This window comes from Garra rufa, chromosome 7, assembly GCF_049309525.1.
Source record: "Garra rufa chromosome 7, GarRuf1.0, whole genome shotgun sequence".
Lineage (NCBI taxonomy): Eukaryota > Metazoa > Chordata > Actinopteri > Cypriniformes > Cyprinidae > Garra > Garra rufa.
In genome coordinates, this window is record NC_133367.1 from 2,718,182 (window position 1) to 2,739,602 (window position 21,421).

At 33.8% G+C, this 21,421-nt stretch overlaps 1 protein-coding gene across 1 annotated transcript in view; it reads left to right on the top strand.

Annotated features, from left to right (window-relative positions):
* Positions 1 to 21,421, top strand: part of fbn2b (fibrillin 2b) — an 83,232-nt gene that overhangs the window by 20,572 nt on the left and 41,239 nt on the right. The window contains exons 8-14 of the mRNA XM_073844561.1: positions 1,973 to 2,098; positions 8,329 to 8,481; positions 13,140 to 13,343; positions 14,867 to 15,007; positions 15,197 to 15,316; positions 16,390 to 16,515; positions 16,839 to 16,961. Of these exons, the coding sequence (XP_073700662.1) occupies positions 1,973 to 2,098; positions 8,329 to 8,481; positions 13,140 to 13,343; positions 14,867 to 15,007; positions 15,197 to 15,316; positions 16,390 to 16,515; positions 16,839 to 16,961 (993 nt within the window). The remainder of the gene's footprint in view (positions 1 to 1,972; positions 2,099 to 8,328; positions 8,482 to 13,139; positions 13,344 to 14,866; positions 15,008 to 15,196; positions 15,317 to 16,389; positions 16,516 to 16,838; positions 16,962 to 21,421) is intronic.

Consider the following 21,421-nt stretch of genomic DNA (forward strand, 5'->3'; position numbering starts at 1 on the left):
TTTAAGAACCTAAAGTTCATTTTAGGAACTTAAGTTTCTTATGATGTGATAAACAGGTTCTTACAATGTCAAAGTTTTTTACAGTGCCATTGAAGAAACATCAAAACAATTTTATAGTGGGATTAAACTTTAAGTTTTTATGATGTTATTAATGTTTTTTATATGACTTAAGAACTAAAAAGGGTCTAAGTTTTTGCAGTGTCAAACATTTTTTTTAAAAGTTCTTAAGATATAATAAAATGTTTTTCTATGAATTATGAGTTATAGAGGTTCTACTAAGTTCTTACAATGTCATAGAAAAACCGTAAGAACAACTTGAAATTTGTAATAGAATTAGAAGAACTTAAAAAGGTTCTTCATGGACATCATAAAAACTAAATGAAATGTATCATACAAGTTCTTTAATGGTATTTTAAGAATTCAAGAAGTTTCTTCTGTGAAAGAAGAACTTAGAAGAAGCTTTTTAAGTTCTTAAGTCCTAAGAACCTTTCACGATTTCTTAAAAGGTTCTTTAATGGCTTTATAAGAATTTAATAAGGTTCTTCAATGACACAATGAGAATTTAGAAGAACTTTATGATAACATAAGAAATTGAAATCTTTAACTGCATTATAAGAATTTTAAAAGGTTCTTCAGTGAAATAGTAAGAACTTAGAAGAACATTTTAAAGTTATTCTATGAATTAAGAAGTTCTTCTAAGTTCTTACGATGTCACAGAAAAACCTTACGAAGAACTTAAAATTAGTAATAGAATTAGAAGAACTTAAAGGTTCTTCAAGGACATCATAAAAACTAAAAAAAAAAGAAATGTATGATATCATAGATTCTTTAAAGGTGTTATAAGATTTTAAAGTTTCTTCTGTGAAAGAACTTAAAAGAACCTTTTTAAGTTCTCAAGTCATAATATGAATAGGATTTCTTGAAAGGTTCTTTAATTGATTTGGTGATTCCTTAGTGAAATAATAAGAACTAGAAGAACATTATGACATCTTAAGAAATTTAATTACTTTAATGGCATTATAAGATTTTTAAAAGGTTGTGACATTGTAAGAACTTAGAAGAACATATTTAAGTTCCGTCACATAAAAACCTTTTTATGATTTCATGAGAAAGTTCTTTTTGATGCCTTTGTAGTAACTTAGAAAACTTTTTAAAGTTCTTAAATCATAGCAGAAATGTTTAATTACATCACATTTGAAAAACAAGTGCCAATATAAGAACTTAGATGTTCTCATAAAACTGAACCATTATTAAGCATTTTAGTTACTTTTTGCTAGTCAGGAAACCCAAATCATGGAGGTGCGGTGTCATGAACTTTACATTTTTATGCCTTTTACCTCACCGCCTTTGTATAAATGAAGAGTTTGACTAAACATAACCATTTGATCAGAGAAACTACTGCATCTGCAAAGCAATAATTCAAAGTAGTGCTCTCCTAACCCATGAGTATGCAAACACACGCTCCAGCAGTCATTTGTGGAGATGTCCACCCTGAGTAAAGTCTATTCCCGCTTTTGGGGCTCCGCTGACGAGCGGGTTTGTTTTGCCGAGGTTTTTATGACTTCAGCAGGGCCGTTTTTTTAGCTGCTGTGGCACACCGTGACTCCCGGTTTCCACACACACATCAAACACGTAATCGCTCATCATGCTCTTCCCACATCCCGCCTCAATCTCATGCGACAAACCCGACACACAACGTCCACATATAATTTTACTAAATTAATCTAATTGCACGTGTGTATAAATACAAGAACGATATGCAATAAAAACCAAGCAAGCTCTTTACCATCTGTCGAGTTTCGTTTTGAGTTCGCGCCCGTAGTCGCGCTACGCTACCATGCAGCAAGCTGCAGTTCGAAAGCACAAATGAGAGTTTGGGTCATACTGTTTGGTTTCTAGTACAATTTCTAATTCATCAGCATCTTTAAACGTTTAACAAATGCAGGAAATGCATCATTGTGTTGTATTTTAGATATTGACGAATGCGCAACTATATCCGGAGTGTGTGATGGTGGGGAATGTACCAACACTGCCGGCAGCTATGTGTGCACCTGTCCACGAGGATACATCACCAGCGCAGATGGCTCCAGATGTGTCGGTAAGAGTCTTTCATCTACACACACACATACAAACACACATGAACGCCCACACATGTTCCCATGACCTTACACTCCTGAGCTGTGCTTCATTTTGCATGTATGACTCATAGGATGAATTGTGCGGTCAACCGATTCAAGCCTGGGCAAGTGTGCTTGTGTCTATATAGGCCTGTATGTTCGACTGCAAACAGGACAGAACTGTTATTTTAAAATGTAAATAAACCTGGATGAGTTAGTGTGATGACTTAGAGATTCTTTAGGTCAAATGTGTAACTTCTGCACCACTAGTGGCGTCAAATGGTATTGCATTTTTTTGAGCAGCCTAACATAAAAACTTTTGCTCAACCAGTGACCTAATTTTTGCCATTGTGGTGCTGCAAGTGGTGCAGAAACATTTCTTTTATGAATTAGTTTCTTATTTTGAGTTCTTAACATCTTTTAGTGTTGGGATTTGCTTGTTGTACGTTTGTGTTTTTGTTAACATCTTGCTAAATTTAAAATAGCAAACTTAAAATAGTCAGGCAAAAGCAAAAGCTAAAAAGCTCTTCTGTAGCATCATATAAACGTAAAAAAGGTACTTTTATGGCACCATAAAAACTTGAAACCTTTTTAAAAAATGTATCAGTTCCATGTTTTTGTTAACACCTTCCTTTTTTTTAAATTCTGTTGTTAACAAACAAAATAGTTAATACGTGTGGCTGAAAGTTCTTCTGTAGCATCATATAAACTTAAAAAGGTTCTTCAGTGAAATCTTTTTAGTATTAAGTTTTTAATGGGTTTAATGTGTACATGTGTGTTTTTGTTCAAATCTTACTCAATGTGTTAGAATTTCTCTTCAAAGTCAAATTTCTGTTCAAACTTCAAATTTAAAATAGTCAGTTTTAACAAATGACAGCTAAAATTTCTTCTGTAGCACCATATAACCTTTAAAAAGATTCTTCTATGGCATAAGAACTTAAAATCTTTTCACTTTTTAAATTGGTTCTATTAACATTCACGTTTTTTAACATCTTGCTGAATTTTTTTATTTCTGTCGCTAGCAAATTTAAAATAGGTAATTCGTTTTAGTGAAATATGGCTAAAAGTTCTTCTCTAACATCATATAAACTTACAAATATTCTAAGCAATAGCTAAAAGTTCTTTTGTAGCATCATATGAACATCATAACATCATTCTTTGACATCATAACATTTATTTAAAAAAAACCTTTAAAGTTTTGAATGGGTTCATTATACATTTGTGGCTTTGTTAAAATCCTACTAAATGTTTTTGAATTTCTGCTCACAAATTTAAAATAGTCATTCTGTTTTAATAAAAGATAGCTAAAAGTTCTTCTGTAGCATCAAATAAACGTACAAAGTTTCTTTAGTGACGTCATAAGAACATAAGAATATTTTGAATTGGTTTGTGCATTCATGTTTTTAAACATCTTGCTAATTCTTTTATTTATGTTGCTAACAAACTTAAAATAGTTAATCCGTTTAAGCAAACGATAGCTAAAAGTTCTTTAGCATCATATAAACTTAAAAAGTTTCCTCTATGGCATCATAAAAACTTAAAACCTTTTAAAATTTTGAATCAGTTCCATGTACGTTAATGTTTTTTTTTTTTGCTAACAAACAAAATAGTTAATCCGTTTTAGTAAATTTAGCTAAAAGTTCTTCTGTAGCATCATTTAAACTTAAGTTTCTTCAGTGACATTTTACGTTTTTAAGTTCCTTTGTACATGTGTGGTTTTGTTAAAATCTTTCTCAATGTTTTTGAATTTCTGTTCAAACTTTAAATTTAAAATAGTCAGTTTTAACAAAAGATAGCTAAAATTTCTTCTGTAGCACCATATAAACTTAATAAGAGTATTCTATGAAGTCATAAGAACTTTTTAATTTTTAAATTGGTTCCATTAACATTCATGATTTTTTAACATCTTGCTGATTTTTTATTTTTATTTCTGTTGCTAGTAAACTTAAAATAGTTAATCCGTTTTAGCAAAATATGGCTAAAAGTTCTTCTGTAAGATAATAACTTACAAAGATTCTTCTATGACATTATAATAACTTAAAACCTTTTAAATTGTGAATTGGTTCCTTGTAGTGGTTTGCAAGCTTAAAATAGTTTTAACCAAAAATAACTCAAAGTTCTTTTGTAGCATCATATGAACTTAAAAAGGTACTTCTATGACATCATAAGAACTTAGAATCTTTTAAAGTTTTGAATGGGTTCATTATACATTTGTGGTTTTGTTAAAATCTTACTAAATGTTTTTGAATTTCTGCTCACAAACTTAAAATAGTGCTTCTGTTTTAACAAAAGATAGCTAAATTTCTTCTGTAGCATCAAACAAAGGTTCTTTAGTGATGTCAGAATAATTTGAATTGGTTCAATTTACATTTATGTTTTTATTAAAATCCCCTTTTTTACATTTAGAATCTTTTGAAAAACTTAAGTTTTAAGATCATGAGAATTTAAAAAAGTAGCTTATAAGAATTTGATCATAAGAATTTAATAAGAACTTAAAATATTCTCTCATGGCATTGGGCTGTAAAACCCTTGATTGTGTTTGTAAAGCAGCTGTCACGAACCTCAGCCAGGTGTTGCATGCTTCAGTGCGTTTCACAGTAACACTGACATTAAAAAAAATATGCTGAAGGATATTTCTCAGTGCAGGTTATGCCTGCATTATGAAGTTGATTTAAAAACTGTGCGGTCATATTCATGCTCATCTTACAATGATTATCTTTTTATTAAAAAAAAAAAACGTCTGTTTTCATAATCCTTCATCAAAACATTCCAGCATAAATTAGTTCTGCATGTTTATTTAAAAAGAAATCCACTTCTCGGATTCAAAAATAATTTATCTTGGAATTTATTCTGTTTGTTTCCTAAATGCAACAATTTACGTACAAATAAATCTCTGCAAATAAAAACATTTTGGGTGAAAGATATATTAATGATTAGCTTATAATGACTCCTGCTTTCAATAAGAAAAAAAATGTTTGTTTTTGTAATATTTTTTTTATCAAAACATTGTGGAAAACACATGCAGAACAAATTTCACATTAATTGGCATTATGAAAAAATGCAAAGCCAGTTTGGTTTTACAAATAATTTACCAAGAAATGTATTTGGTTTGTTTAATAAATGCAGCTATTTATGTACAAATGAAAATCATTCAGGCAAAAGATGTCATTCATGCAATAAGAAATAGATGGTTGTTTTCATAATCTTTCATCAAAACATTTTGGGAAACACATGGAGAACAATTTCGGCATGAATTGGCATTAAGGAAAATATTTGGTTTTACAAATAATTTATCTGGTAATTTATTTGGTTCATTTCATGAATCCAACAATTTACATTAAATTACTTTTCCTTCTCTTGTGATGTCACAAAGGTCACATGCATAGGCCAATGTAAACGTATTTAGATGTGATACCGTTGCATGTTTCTTTTAAAAATGCTAGCAAGTAAACCGTTTAGTTTGAGACTTTAGTTATAGAGAGAGTTTATAGGTTTCTTTTAGCTTTTAGTGAACAGGTCTCGCACAGTCTCATCCAGTCTCAGGGGGTTCAGTTGCCAGAGGACAACGGTGAAAACAGAGTCACATGGATGCTATTTCCTCCTGCTAACATTCCAATACAGTGAGGCAGAAGCACTGTTGACTCTGGCATCGCCTCTGTCTTTTCTCTTCACTGTCCGTTTCTCTCACACTCCCTGTGTATGTCTCTTTTTACACACGTCGTCTTGAGTTTCTCACTACCGCCAGCCCATAAGTCTACCATAACCCCCGTGATCCATCGGGTCCCCGGTTGCGAATAAAGAAACGTGAGATATCGGGCCTGGATGACGTGTTGACGTGGCCTTCGTTTGTTCCCAGAAACCCGTGTGGATTTACGGCAAACGCTAACCATACATATGTGACCCTGGACCACAAAACCAGTCTTAAGTCGCTGGGGTATATTTGTAGCAATAGCCAAAAATACATTGTATGGGTCAAAATGATTGATTTTTCTTTTATGCCAAAAATCATTAGGAAATTAAGTAAACATCATGTTCCATGAAGATGTTTTGTAAAATTCCTACTATAAACATATCAAAATGTAATTTTTGATTAGTAATATGCATTGTTAAGAACTTAATTTGGACAACTTTAAAGGTGATTTTCTCAGTATTTAGATTTTTTTGCACCCTCGGATTCCAGATTTTCAAATAGATGTATCTCGGCCAAATATTGTCCTATCCTAACAAACCATACATCAATAAAAAACTTATTTATTGAGCTTTCATATGATGTATATATCTCAGTTTTGTAAAATTTAACCTTATGACTGGTTTTGTGGTCCAAGGTCACATATGCGACCCTGGACCACAAAACCAGTCTTAAGTCGCTGGGGTATATTTGTAGCAATAGCCAAAAATACATTGTATGGGTCAAAATTATCGATTTTTCTTTAAGGCCAAAGATCATTTGCATATTAAGTAAAGATCATGTTCCATGAAGATATTTTGTACATTTTCTACCATAAATAAATAAAAACCTGATTTTTGATTCGTAATATGCATTGCTAAGAACTTCATTTGGACAACTTTTAAGGCGATTTTCTCAATATTTCGATTTTTTTGCACCCTCAGATTCCAGGTTTTCAAATTGTTGTATCTCAGACAATTGTCCTATTTTAACAAACAATATATCAATGGAAAGCTTAAAGCTTTACTCAGCTTTCATAAGAACCAAACCACAAAACCAGTCATAAGGTTAAATTTTACAAAACTGAGATGTATACATCATACGAAAGCTCACTAATTAAGCCTTCTATTGATATATGGTTTGTTAGGATAGGACAATATTTGGCCGAGATACATCTATTTGAATATCTGGAATCTGAGGGTGCAAAAAAAATAAAAATACTGAGAAAATCACCTTTAAAGTTGTCCAAATTAAGTTCTTAACAATGCATATTACTAATCAAAAATTACATTTTGATATATTTATAGTAGGAATTTTACAAAAAATCTTCACGGAACATGATCTTACTTAATTTCCTATTGATTTTTGGCATAAAAGAAAAATCAATCATTTTGACCCATACAATGTATTTTTGGCTATTGCTACAAACATACCCCAGCGACTTAAGGCTGGTTTTGTGGTCCAGGGTCACATATGTATTGCTTCGTGGTGGAGAATGCGGGCAGCCTGTGTGTTTTTCTACATGTTGACATACAAAACAAAGACTCTAGGATCCCGAACTGTTTTTTTTGGAGCATGATGTCATGGGAGAATGTTCGAAAGTTGATGTCAAATAAAAATTGACTATTGCTATTACATTGGTAATTGCACGCAATTCACAAGAGCATGTTATTCTAGAGCTCCAAAGGCCAAGCATGCTATTAGTAACCAACAACAAGCTATGTAGACATTGTTTTAGGCCAGAAACCAAAGGCGGCACAAAAGTTTTGTGGTATCTTAGTGTTTACCCCCGTATCGTGCAGAACCAGGCCGCAGGGAGTCATTTAGCCTGACGCTAATCAACGTTAATGCACCACTGGGCCCCATACGAACACGAAAAATCTCTCTTTGAGCCTCGAGAGAAGGTCTGGTTCCAATTGAAGCCAGCGTTCCCATCACCGCGCTTGCGAAACCCACCCTGCCCCCCTCAGGCCGGGCCGATCCCAAGAGGTTGCAAGTTTGGGAGTGTGCGCCTGCAACCTCCAGACGAAGGGTTTCTTATGTCCGATGTAATTGGCCGAGATTACTCCACACGGATTTGATTTATGGCAGAGTGCTGGCTCATTAGCTGAGTTAATCGACTCTCATGGTTCGCATGGTTTGCACAAGCTAACGTCGCAGCGTACGCACTCTATCGCAACCAGCCCCCCTCATTGACCTTGACTGAGCAAAACGTCCCATCTCAACCCTGAACCCTGTATGCATTCGGTCCTCTAGCGGCCTTCCCAGGCTCCCACCTCATAAATTAAACTTGTAAACTTCCTGCAAAGAGCGACTGTGGTATTTGGAGTTGCGAAAATCTGTGTAAATGTCATCACTCGTGGGAATTCGAGTCAAAAAGTAGAGTTAAAATCATATTTGATGTTTTTCCAGGTCATGTGTCACCATTGAAATGCCAAGTTGAGCGCATTGATTATAATGGAATTTGCACTGTTTATAGTATAAATACTATGCATAACGGTAGGAGTTGTATCCATTTCTGATATCTCTCATTCTCTCGCACAGATCATCGGATCGGTACGTGTTTCTCGTCATTGGCGAACGGCCGATGTGCGAGCGAACTGTCTGGTCAGTACACCAAGATGCAGTGCTGCTGCGACACGGGACGCTGCTGGGCCCTCGGACACATTCCGGAGATGTGCCCCGTCAGAGGATCTGGTGAGTGGGCTAATGCTAATCGTTAGCATTTGTAACTAAAATGTCAAGTATCACTGTTACTATCGCTAAAGTTAGAAATGTGAACTTTGTCAGTACTTTAAAGTATGTTAGCATTGGGGCTAGCATACTCCTAAAAGATATTTAGCATAAATACACACTTTGAAATAGACTTTCTAAAAGTCCATGTCTGTTAGCTCTGAGGCGAACATCTGTTTCCGAGCTTTTTTGAAGTTTACAGTCCATGTATTTTAGCTTTGAGGCTAACATCTGTATGCTTACATACTCCCAACAGATATTCAGCAAATATGCACATTTAAAATGAGCTTTTTAGAATGTTTTACAGGTTTTATTGAAGGTTTTAGTCCATGTTTGTTGGCTTTGAGGCTAATATCTGTATGCTAGCATATTCCTACAAGATATTTAGCATAAATACACATTTAAAAATAGCTTTTTATAACTTTTTGGAAGTTTTTAGTCCATGTCTGTTAGCTTTGAGGCTAACATCTGTATGCTAACAAGCTCCTACAAGATATTTAGCATAAATACACATTTAAAAAATAGCTTTTTATAACTTTTTGGAAGTTTTTAGTCCATGACTGTTAGCTTTGAGGCTAACATCTGTATGCTAACAAGCTCCTACAAGATATTTAGCATAAATACACATTTAAAATGAGCTTTTTATAACTTTTTGGAAGTTTTTAGTCCATGTCTGTTAGCTTTGAGGCTAAAATCTGTATGCTAACAAGCTCCTACAAGATATTTAGCATAAATACACATTTAAAAATAGCTTTTTATAACTTTTTGGAAGTTTTTAGTCCACGTCTGTTAGCTTTGAGGCTAACATCTGTATGCTAACAAGCTCCTACAAGATATTTAGCATAAATACACATTTAAAAATAGCTTTTTATAACTTTTTGGAAGTTTTTAGTCCACGTCTGTTAGCTTTGAGGCTAACATCTGTATGCCAACAAGCTCCTACAAGATATTTAGCATAAATACACATTTAAAAATAGCTTTTTATAACTTTTTGGAAGTTTTTAGTCCACGTCTGTTAGCTTTGATGCTAACATCTGTATGCTAACAAGCTCCTACAACATATTTAGCATAAATACACATTTAAAATGAGCTTTTTATAACTTTTTGGAAGTTTTTAGTCCATGTCTGTTAGCTTTGAGGCTAACATCTGTATGCTAACAAGCTCCTACAAGATATTTAGCATAAATACACATTTAAAAATAGCTTTTTATAACTTTTTGGAAGTTTTTAGTCCATGTCTGTTAGCTTTGAGGCTAACATCTGTATGCTAACAAGCTCCTACAAGATATTTAGCATAAATACACATTTAAAAATAGCTTTTTATAACTTTTTGGAAGTTTTTAGTCCACGTCTGTTAGCTTTGAGGCTAACATCTGTATGCTAACAAGCTCCTACAAGATATTTAGCATAAATACACATTTAAAATGAGCTTTTTATAACTTTTTGGAAGTTTTTAGTCCACGTCTGTTAGCTTTGAGGCTAACATCTGTATGCTAGCAAGCTCCTACAAGATATTTAGCATAAATACACATTTAAAATGAGCTTTTTATAACTTTTTGGAAGTTTTTAGTCCACGTATGTTAGCTTTGAGGCTAACATCTATATGCTAACAAGCTCCTACAAGATATTTAGCATAAATACACATTTAAAATGAGCTTTCTATAACTTTTTGGAAGTTTTTAGTCCACGTCTGTTAGCTTTGAGGCTAACATCTATATGCTAACAAGCTCCTACAAGAAATTTAACATAAATACACATTTAAAATGAGCTTTCTATAACTTTTTGGAAGTTTTTAGTCCACGTCTGTTAGCTTTGAGGCTAACATCTGTATGCTAGCAAGCTCCTACAAGATATTTAGCATAAATACACATTTAAAATGAGCTTTTTATAACTTTTTGGAAGTTTTTAGTCCACGTATGTTAGCTTTGAGGCTAACATCTATATGCTAACAAGCTCCTACAAGATATTTAGCATAAATACACATTTAAAATGAGCTTTTTATAACTTTTTGGAAGTTTTTAGTCCACGTATGTTAGCTTTGAGGCTAACATCTGTATGCTAACAAGCTCCTACAAGATATTTAGCATAAATACACATTTAAAATGAGCTTTTTATAACTTTTTGGAAGTTTTTAGTCCACGTCTGTTAGCTTTGAGGCTAACATCTGTATGCTAACAAGCTCCTACAAGATATTTAGCATAAATACACATTTAAAAAATAGCTTTTTATAACTTTTTGGAAGTTTTTAGTCCATGACTGTTAGCTTTGAGGCTAACATCTGTATGCTAACAAGCTCCTACAAGATATTTAGCGTAAATACACATTTAAAATGAGCTTTTTATAACTTTTTGGAAGTTTTTAGTCCACGTCTGTTAGCTTTGAGGCTAACATCTGTATGCTAACAAGCTCCTACAAGATATTTAACATAAATACACATTTAAAAATAGCTTTTTATAACTTTTTGGAAGTTTTTAGTCCACGTCTGTTAGCTTTGATGCTAACATCTGAATGCTAACAAGCTCCTACAAGATATTTAGCATAAATACACACTTTGAAATAGACTTTCTAAAAGTCCATGTCTGTTAGCTCTGAGGCGAACATCTGTTTCCGAGCTTTTTTGAAGTTTACAGTCCATGTCTGTTAGCTTTGAGGCTAACATCTGTATGCTTACATACTCCCAACAGATATTCAGCAAATATGCACATTTAAAATGAGCTTTTTAGAATGTTTTACAGGTTTTATTGAAGGTTTTAGTCCATGTTTGTTGGCTTTGAGGCTAATATCTGTATGCTAGCATATTCCTACAAGATATTTAGCATAAATACACATTTAAAAATAGCTTTTTATAACTTTTTGGAAGTTTTTAGTCCATGTCTGTTAGCTTTGAGGCTAACATCTGTATGCTAACAAGCTCCTACAAGATATTTAGCATAAATACACATTTAAAAAATAGCTTTTTATAACTTTTTGGAAGTTTTTAGTCCACGTCTGTTAGCTTTGATGCTAACATCTGAATGCTAACAAGCTCCTACAAGATATTTAGCATAAATACACATTTAAAATGAGCTTTTTATAACTTTTTGGAAGTTTTTAGTCCATGTCTGTTAGCTTTGAGGCTAACATCTGTATGCTAACAAGCTCCTACAAGATATTTAGCATAAATACACATTTAAAATGAGCTTTTTATAACTTTTTGGAAGTTTTTAGTCCACGTCTGTTAGCTTTGAGGCTAACATCTGTATGCTAACAAGCTCCTACAAGATATTTAGCATAAATACACATTTAAAAATAGCTTTTTATAACTTTTTGGAAGTTTTTAGTCCACGTCTGTTAGCTTTGAGGCTAACATCTGTATGCTAACAAGCTCCTACAAGATATTTAGCATAAATACACATTTAAAAATAGCTTTTTATAACTTTTTGGAAGTTTTTAGTCCACGTCTGTTAGCTTTGAGGCTAACATCTGTATGCTAACAAGCTCCTACAAGATATTTAGCATAAATACACATTTAAAATGAGCTTTTTATAACTTTTTGGAAGTTTTTAGTCCATGTCTGTTAGCTTTGAGGCTAACATCTGTATGCTAACAAGCTCCTACAAGATATTTAGCATAAATACACATTTAAAAATAGCTTTTTATAACTTTTTGGAAGTTTTTAGTCCATGTCTGTTAGCTTTGAGGCTAACATCTGAATGCTAACAAGCTCCTACAAGATATTTAACATAAATACACATTTAAAAATAGCTTTTTATAACTTTTTGGAAGTTTTTAGTCCACGTCTGTTAGCTTTGAGGCTAAAATCTGTATGCTAGTATGCTTCTACAAGATATTTAGAATAAATACACATAAATTGAGAACTTTTTAGAACTTTTTTTAAAGTTTATAATCCATGTTTGTTAGCTTTTAGGTTAAGATCTGTATGCTAGCAAGGTCCTACAAGATAATTAACATAAATACCCATTTAAAACAAGCTTTTTAAAACTTTTTGAAGTTTTTATCCATGTCTGTAAGCTTTGAGGCCAACATCTGTATCCTAACACACCCCTAAAAGATATACATATTTAAAATATCTTTTGCTTCTGACTAGCGGTAGCAAGTAGCATAGTTCATGGCTGTACTGCAAGCTAAAGACTATTGGCTTACAGAAAAAAATATTTTGTGGTATTTCAATGTAATTCTGAACTGCACCAATTTTAAAGCACATTATGATCCTGTCATGATACGTTAAAACTAATGTTGACTCTTCTCGTACTGTATTACAACAACAACATCATTTCAAAAGAGGAATTTCTTTAGATGTGCAAGCGGTTGACCTTTATGTAGCGTTCTTTGAAGAATCACTCCAGACACGCCGTACCTCACCGCATAATAACGATAAATACATGTCAGGTCAGCAGAGCGATCGTCTCTCAGGATAATAAAACACTCTCTTTCATTCCCACGTCTTCACACCCACGTGTTTTACGCTCTTCCCTTCGATTTAACACCGTTGTGTGTCTTCCACAGGAATGCATGAGCCAAGCGGTTGCCAAATCCTCAGACTATTATACAAAAATGTTGTATAAACATGTATAAATGCATGCAATTTAATAAATAAATTAATAAATGAGTTTCATTTGTAGATGAATACAGGCGACTGTGCATCCAGAGGCTTCCGTTTGCCACCGGTAACGGCGGTATTATTCACGATGGCAATGGCGGTCTGAACATCGGCAGCTATGGCAAAGGTCCCTCGCAGAACGGAAACGGCGGCGGCTACATTTACGGCGGCGAGCACAGCACCGGAAACGGAAATGGCGGCAACGGCGGAACCAAGATTCAGATCAGTGAGTGGATGTTGCATCAGTTCAAATGATTCGCGAACTGAATCAAATGATTCGCGAATTGTACAGAATGTCCCGAAATGAATCAAATGATTCGCGAATTGTACACAGAATGTCCCGAAATTAATCAAATGATTCGCGAACTGAATCAAATGATTCGCGAACTGAATCAAATGATTCGCGAACTGAATCAAATGTTTCGCGAATTGTACAGAATGTCCCGAAATGAATCAAATGATTCGCGAACTGAATCAAATGATTCGCGAACTGAATCAAATGATTTGCGAATTGCATAAAATGTCCCGAAATGAATCAAATGATTTGCGAACTGAATCAAATGATTTGCGAACACACACAATGTCCCGAACTGAATCAAATGATTCGCGAACTGAATCAAATGATTTGCAAACCACACACAATGTCCCAAACTGAATCAAATGATTCATGAACTGAATCAAATGATTCGCGAACTGAATCAAATGATTTGCGAACCACACACAATGTCCCGAACTGAATCAAATAATTTGTGAACTGAATCAAATGATTTGCGAACCACACAAAATGTCCTGAAATGAATCAACTGATTCGCAAACTGAATCAAATGATTCGCGAACCACACACAATGTCCCGAAATGAATCAAATGATTCGCGAACTGAATCAAATGATTCGCGAACTGAATCAAATGATTTGCAAACCACACACAATGTCCCAAACTGAATCAAATGATTCATGAACTGAATCAAATGATTCGCGAACTGAATCAAATGATTCGCGAACTGAATCAAATGATTTGCGAACCACACAAAATGTCCCGAACTGAATCAAATGATTCGCGAACTGAATCAAATGATTTGCGAACCACACACAATGTCTCGAAATGAATCAAATGATTCATGAACTGAATCAAATGATTCATGAACTGAATCAAATGATTCGCGAACTGAATCAAATGATTTGCAAACCACACACAATGTCCCGAACTGAATCAAATAATTTGTGAACTGAATCAAATGATTTGCGAACCACACACAATGTCCCGAAATGAATCAAATGATTCACGAACTGAATCAAATGATTTGCAAACCACACACAATGTCCCAAACTGAATCAAATGATTCGCGAACTGAATCAAATGATTCGTGAACTGAATCAAATGATTCGCGAACCACACACAATGTCCCGAACTGAATCAAATGATTCGCGAACTGAATCAAATGATTCACGAACTGAATCAAATGATTCGCGAACCACACACAATGTCCCGAAATGAATCAAATGATTCGCGAACTGAATCAAATGATTCGCGAACTGAATCAAATGATTCACGAACTGAATCAAATGATTTGCAAACCACACACAATGTCCCAAACTGAATCAAATGATTCGCGAACTGAATCAAATGATTCGCGAACCACACACAATGTCCCGAAATGAATCAAATGATTCGCGAACTAAATCAAATGATTCGCGAACCACACACAATCATTTGTGAAGAATTGATTTGTGTTTTATTATTTGTACTCAGGCCAGCTGAACGAGACGACGATCGACGTGTGCAAGCATTTCACCAACCTGTGCTTGAATGGCCGCTGTATTCCTACACCGACCAGCTATCGCTGCGAATGCAACATGGGATACCGGCAGGACGTTCGCGGGGAGTGCATTGGTATACCTACGCATTGATTTTTTTTTTTAGTGAGAGTCAAGAAAAGTCCATTTCTTAAATGTTGACATGATTTGAAATGTCCTCTGCTGCCATCTGTAGGAGGTTTGCATGACTTCCACAGGCCTTAGGGTTATATATAGAGGATTAATAGTCTTAATGGTCTCATATACCTCTACTTTCTATCCTCAGATGTGGACGAGTGCACTAGTAACCCGTGTGTGAATGGAGATTGTGTTAACACACAAGGATCGTATCACTGCAAATGTCACGAGGGATATCAGGGAACTCCCACCAAACAGGCCTGCATTGGTTTGTGGCATGATTTTGTTATATTTTACATCTTTATTTTCTTAATTTAGGGCTAGGACATGATTTTATGGCAACACTGTTACATTCAAAATACTTTAGGGCTAAAAAACAGATTTAAAGGAGAAAATATAATTATATTATATAATTTACAGTCTTGCGCTTCATGCCTAGAATTTATGTTGTTATCAATTTTTTTTCGTTATTTTTTAAAGAAATATGTCAATACAAAATACAAAAAAAGCTTACATTAATTTTAGATAAAATTCTACATGACCCATTAACCTTTTAATGAAGGCAAGATTACATAACATAACATATAACATATTGATATATATTATATATATTATATTATATATACAGAAAATTATATACATGCACATGCACATGCATATATATATATATATATATACATACATATATACACATAAATAAATAAATATATATATATATATATATATATATATACACACACACACACACACACACACACACACACACTTTTAAAGTATGTTCATTTATTTGTTTTTCATGCTGTTTTTTTTCACTTAGTTTTTAGTCATTTTTATTTATTTATATCTTTATATCTTTATATTTAATATTTGTACATATTTAAGTTTTATTTTTAGTCATTTTAATACTTTAACTTGCTTATGTCAACCTTAACTAAAATTTATTTAGTTGCTAAGTCAACATTTATATAAAATATATTAACTTATATTCATATATTATAAATATATACACACACACACACACACACATATATATATATATATATATATATATATATATATATTTTTTTTTTTTTTTTTTTTTTTTTTTTTTTCAGCATTATTTTAAAACATATTTTAAAAGGTATTAAACATGCATTACACACTAACCAGAGTTTAATCTACCAAATAATGTCTAATGTCTTTGTGCTCAGTATTTTACACACACAGCACTGAAATGTCACCATTTATTGTGAATAGTCCATTTACAATGAATGTCATTGGTGAAAATCAGCACAACTTTACTTCACAAGGCCTGGCGCCCTCTGGTGGACGACTGTAACTAATCTGTTCCTGTTGCTTCAGACATTGACGAGTGTATCGTGAACGGAGTAATGTGCCGTAACGGACGCTGCGTGAACACGGATGGAAGTTTCCAGTGCATCTGTAATGCTGGCTTTGAAATCAGTCCTGATGGGAAGAACTGCGTTGGTAAGCACTTAAACTGTGACTTTAACAAACTCCGAACTGCCTAATATATGCATTTTTCATATTTTTACACTTTATGTGTTAAATTTCACACAAAATTAGATGCTTTACTTGTTTGATTGCTGGTTGGGGCATTCAATTATTAAACACAATTGGTTTAAATGCTTTATAAACCTCTTTAAGGAGTGAAAAGTGTCAAAAGGTCAACATAAAAGTTTTTAATTGATGATTTTGATGAATAGTTAGTTCAAGAACACAACTGAGCATCCACAGTTTGTTTAATAAAGCATTTTAAGTAACACTGTGGGTGTTTTCTTGTTTTTCAGATCATGATGAATGTGCCACCACCAACATGTGCCTCAACGGCATGTGCATAAATGAAGACGGAAGCTTCAAGTGTATCTGCAAACCTGGATTTGCATTGGCGCCCAATGGACGCTACTGCACTGGTGAGCATTTACTATAAAAAGGATTAATTAAACCCCAAAAAACGATTTACTAATGCTCAAATCTGTCAAATGACAAAACAAATCCAACAAAATAAAAGTAGCATGAAATGCTAGTAACTTCAAGTCAATACACTATCTTCCAAGTCTTCTGAATTCAATAGTTTTTGTGCGAGAAACAGGCGCAGATTTGCACATTTTGGCAAGTTCAACGTCAAATCTGATGGACACGTCTTGAGGCGTCTTCGGTTCTGAAAACTCTTCAATCTCATTTGCGTTTTCGCATATATTTGCACATCATTGACGCATGTTAGACGTCAATCGTGAACATTTGCAAGATGCAATAACCAATGACATTTGACACCATTGATCTCAATCCTGGTGCGCCAAGACAAATCATGCTAGACCTTGGCAAATTATTAGTCTATACACTATATTCTAAGCCTTCTTAAGTCATACGATAGTTTTTGTGTGAGAAACAGACGTTAAAAGGTCAAAATCAAATTTCCAATTGCGTTTCTTAAAATTTTACATCAAAACCTGACGCTACGCATCTTGAGACATCTTTGGTTCTTGCATCTGGTGACCATTTTTTCAATTAATTATTTTATTAACAAAATGTAAGTCTTTGTTCTCCGAAAACACTTCAGTCTCATTTGCGTTTTTGTATATCAGACCTTGGGCATATTATTAGTCACTATATTCCAAGCCTTCTTAAGTCATACAAAGTTTTTGTGCGAGAAACAATTGCTAAATCGTCAAAATCACATTTCCAATTGCATTTTATTTTTAAGTTTGACGTCAAATCTGATGCCACACATCTTGAGACGTCTGGTTCTCGCATCTGGTGACCATTTGTCAATAAATTCTTTTAAGACCAAAATTATAGTCGTTATTATCTGAAAACTCTTCAATCACATTTGCGTTTTCCTATATATTTGCACATCATTGACGTATGTTAGACGTCAATCGTGAACATTTGCGAGATGCAATAACCAATGACATTTGACACCACTGACATCATTATTCGTTATTGACGTATTTTTAAACGGTTTGCACGGTTTTCTAATTCGTTAAACTCTGTCAGACATCCACGAACACCAGACCTTGTGCATATTATTAGTCTATACACTATAAGCCAAGTCTTCTGAAGTCATACGATGGTTTTTGCGCAAGAAACAGATGCTAAATCGTCAAAATCAAATTTCCAATTGCGTTTTTTTAAAGTTTGACGTCAAACCTGATGCCACAGATTTAGAGACGTCTTTGGTTCTCTTCAATCCCATTTGTGTTTACGTATATTTGTGCATTGGTGCATGTTAGAAGTCAACTGTGAACCATTACGTCAGATGTTGCAAGACACAATACCGCAATAACCATTAATATTTGATATAATATTTGATATAATTTAGCTCAATAGTCTTTACATCAGACGTCTTCAGTTGTCGTTATTAACGTATTGTTCTCTAACGTTTACGCTATATTCTCGTTCGTCAAACTCTGACAGACATCTATAAACACCAGACCTCATGCATATTATTTTCTACACTATATTTCCTTCTGAAGTCATACAACAGCAGTGTTGTTTTTGACAACCATCTTAGATTTAGTCTTAGTCTTTGTCTTTTGGACTAAAATGCTTCTTAGTTTTAGTCAAATTTTTGTCACTTCTATATGTGATAGTTTTAGTCCAATTTTAGTCGACGAAAAGTCAAAAAGGTTTTAGTCTAGTTTTAGTCAAAAAAAGGGAAAAAGTAGTCTTTTAACAAATTAATGTAGGTCAGTAAGTATTTTGCTGTTGGGTAGTGTCACTTGTAAGTTCTGAAAATAGCAGATCTATAGTTCAACACAATGTGAGCTTCCGGATCGACTATTTTCACCAATAATTACAATAATGAAGGAATGTTTTAGAACATAAAAGACAAACAAGGATGGAATGCTAAAACGGCTTGCCATACTAGTATAGCAAAGAGTATTTAATGCTAAAACGGCTTGCCATAGCGTCAGATACTTTTTAAGTTTTAATTGGCATGCACAATAAGCGGAAATCTCATGCATTTTAAACGTCTGACGGACCACCCACTAACATTTTCGTCTATTCTCGTCTCGTCAACGAAAACTCGCACACGTCTCGTCATGTTTTAGTCATCAACGAGCCATTTTTATCTCGTTATCGTCATGAAAAAAAGTGGCGTCAACGAAATGATTTCGTCATCGTCATCGTTGACGAAAACAACACTGTACAACAGTTTTCATTTGAGAAACAGACGCTAAATCAAAGTCAAAGTCAAATTTACAATTGCACAATTTTTCAAGTTTGACGTCAAATCTGACGCCACACATCTTAAGATGTCTATGGTTCTCGCATCTGGTGACCATTTGTCAATAAATTCTTTTAAGACCAAAATTATATTCGTTATTCTCTGAAAACTCTTCAATCCCATTTGTGTTTACGTATATTTGTTCATTGGTGCATGTTAGATGTCAATTGTGAACCGTCGCAAGACGCAGTAACCAATGACATTTGATATTATTTATCTAAATCTAACTCTAACTTCCTTCTGAAGTCATACAACAGTTTTCGTTTGAGAAACCGATGCTAAATCGTTAAAAATAAAATTTCCAATTGCACATTCTTCCCAAGTTTGATGTCAAATCTGATCCTACACACCTTGAGACGTCTGTGAAGTCTTTAATGACCAAAATTAAAGTTATTATTCTTAGAAAATGTAAGTTGTTGTTCTCCAAAAACTCTCCAGTCTCATTTGCGTTTGCGTATATTGGTGCATGTTAGACATCAATCGTGAACGTCACAAGATGCAATAACCAATGACATTTGATATCATTTAGCTCACTAGTTTCACGTCAGATGTCTTCAGTTGTCATTATTAACGTATTGTTCTCTAAGGTTTGTGCTATATTCTCGTTGGTTAAACAGACAGACATCTATAAACACCAGACCTCAGACATTATTATTTATTACACTATACTCCTTCTAAAGTCAAACAATAGTTTTCGTTTGAGAAACAAATGCTAAATCGTTACAAATAAAATTTCCAATTGCACATTCTTCCCAAGTTTGATGTCAAATCTGATGCCATACACCTTGAGACGTCTGTGAAGTCTTTAATGACCAAAATTTAAGTTACTATTCTCCGAAAATCGTTTCCTCATTGCAACTTTTCAATCCCATTTGTGTTTGCCTATATTTGTACATTGGCGCTTGTTAGACGTCAATCGTGAACCCTTGCAAGACGCAATATCCAATGACATTTGATATTATTTAGCTAAATAGTTTTCATGTCAGTGACGTCAGACGTCTTCAGTTGTCGTTATTAACGTATTGCTCTATAACGTTTACGCTATATTCTCGTTCGTTAAACTCTGACAGACATCTATAAACACCAGACCTCAGGTATATTATTATTTTCGACACTATATTCCTTCTAAAGTCATACAACAGTTTTTGTTTGAGAAACAGTTGCTAAATCACAGTCAAAATTAAAATTTCCAATTGCGCTTTTTTTTTAATTTGACGTAAAATCTGACACCTCACATCTTGAGACGTATTTGGTTCTCACATCTGAGGAAATTTTCATGACCAAAATTATAGTCGTTATTCTCTGAAAACTCTTTAGTCTCATTTGCATTTGTTTATAGTTAGTTTTCATGTCAGGGACATCAGATGTCTTCAGTTGTCGTTATTAACGTATTGCTCTCTAACGTTTACGCTATATTCTCGTTCGTCAAACTCTGACAGACATCTATAAACACCAGACCTCAGGCAAATTATTATTTTCTACACTAACTTCCTTCTGAGGTCATACAACAGTTTTCGTTTGAGAAACAGATGCTAAATCGTTAAAAATAAAATTTCCAGTTGCGCATTTTCCCCAAGTTTGACGTCAAATCTTATGCCATACACCTTGAGACGTCTGTGAAGTCTTTAATGACCAAAATTTAAGTTACTATTCTCCGAAAATCGTTTCCTCATTGCAACTTTTCAATCCCATTTGTGTTTGCCTATATTTGTACATTGGTGCTTGTTAGACGTCAATCGTGAACCCTTGCAAGACGCAATATCCAATGACATTTGATATTATTTAGCTCAATAGTTTTCATGTCAGTGACGTCAGATGTCTTCAGTTGTCGTTATTAACGTATTGCTCTATAACGTTTATGCTATTTTCTCATTCGTCAAAGTCTGACTGATATTTATAAACACCAGACCTCAGGTATATTATTATTTTTTACACTATACTCCTTCTAAAGTCAAAGAACAGTTTTTGTTTGAGAAACAGGTGCTAAATCACAGTCAAAATTAAAATTTCCAATTGCGCTTTTTTTTTTATTTGACGTAAAATCTGCTATATTCTCGTTCGTCAAACTCTGACAGACATCTATAAACACCAGACCTCAGGCAAATTATTATTTTCTACACTAACTTCCTTCTGAAGTCATAA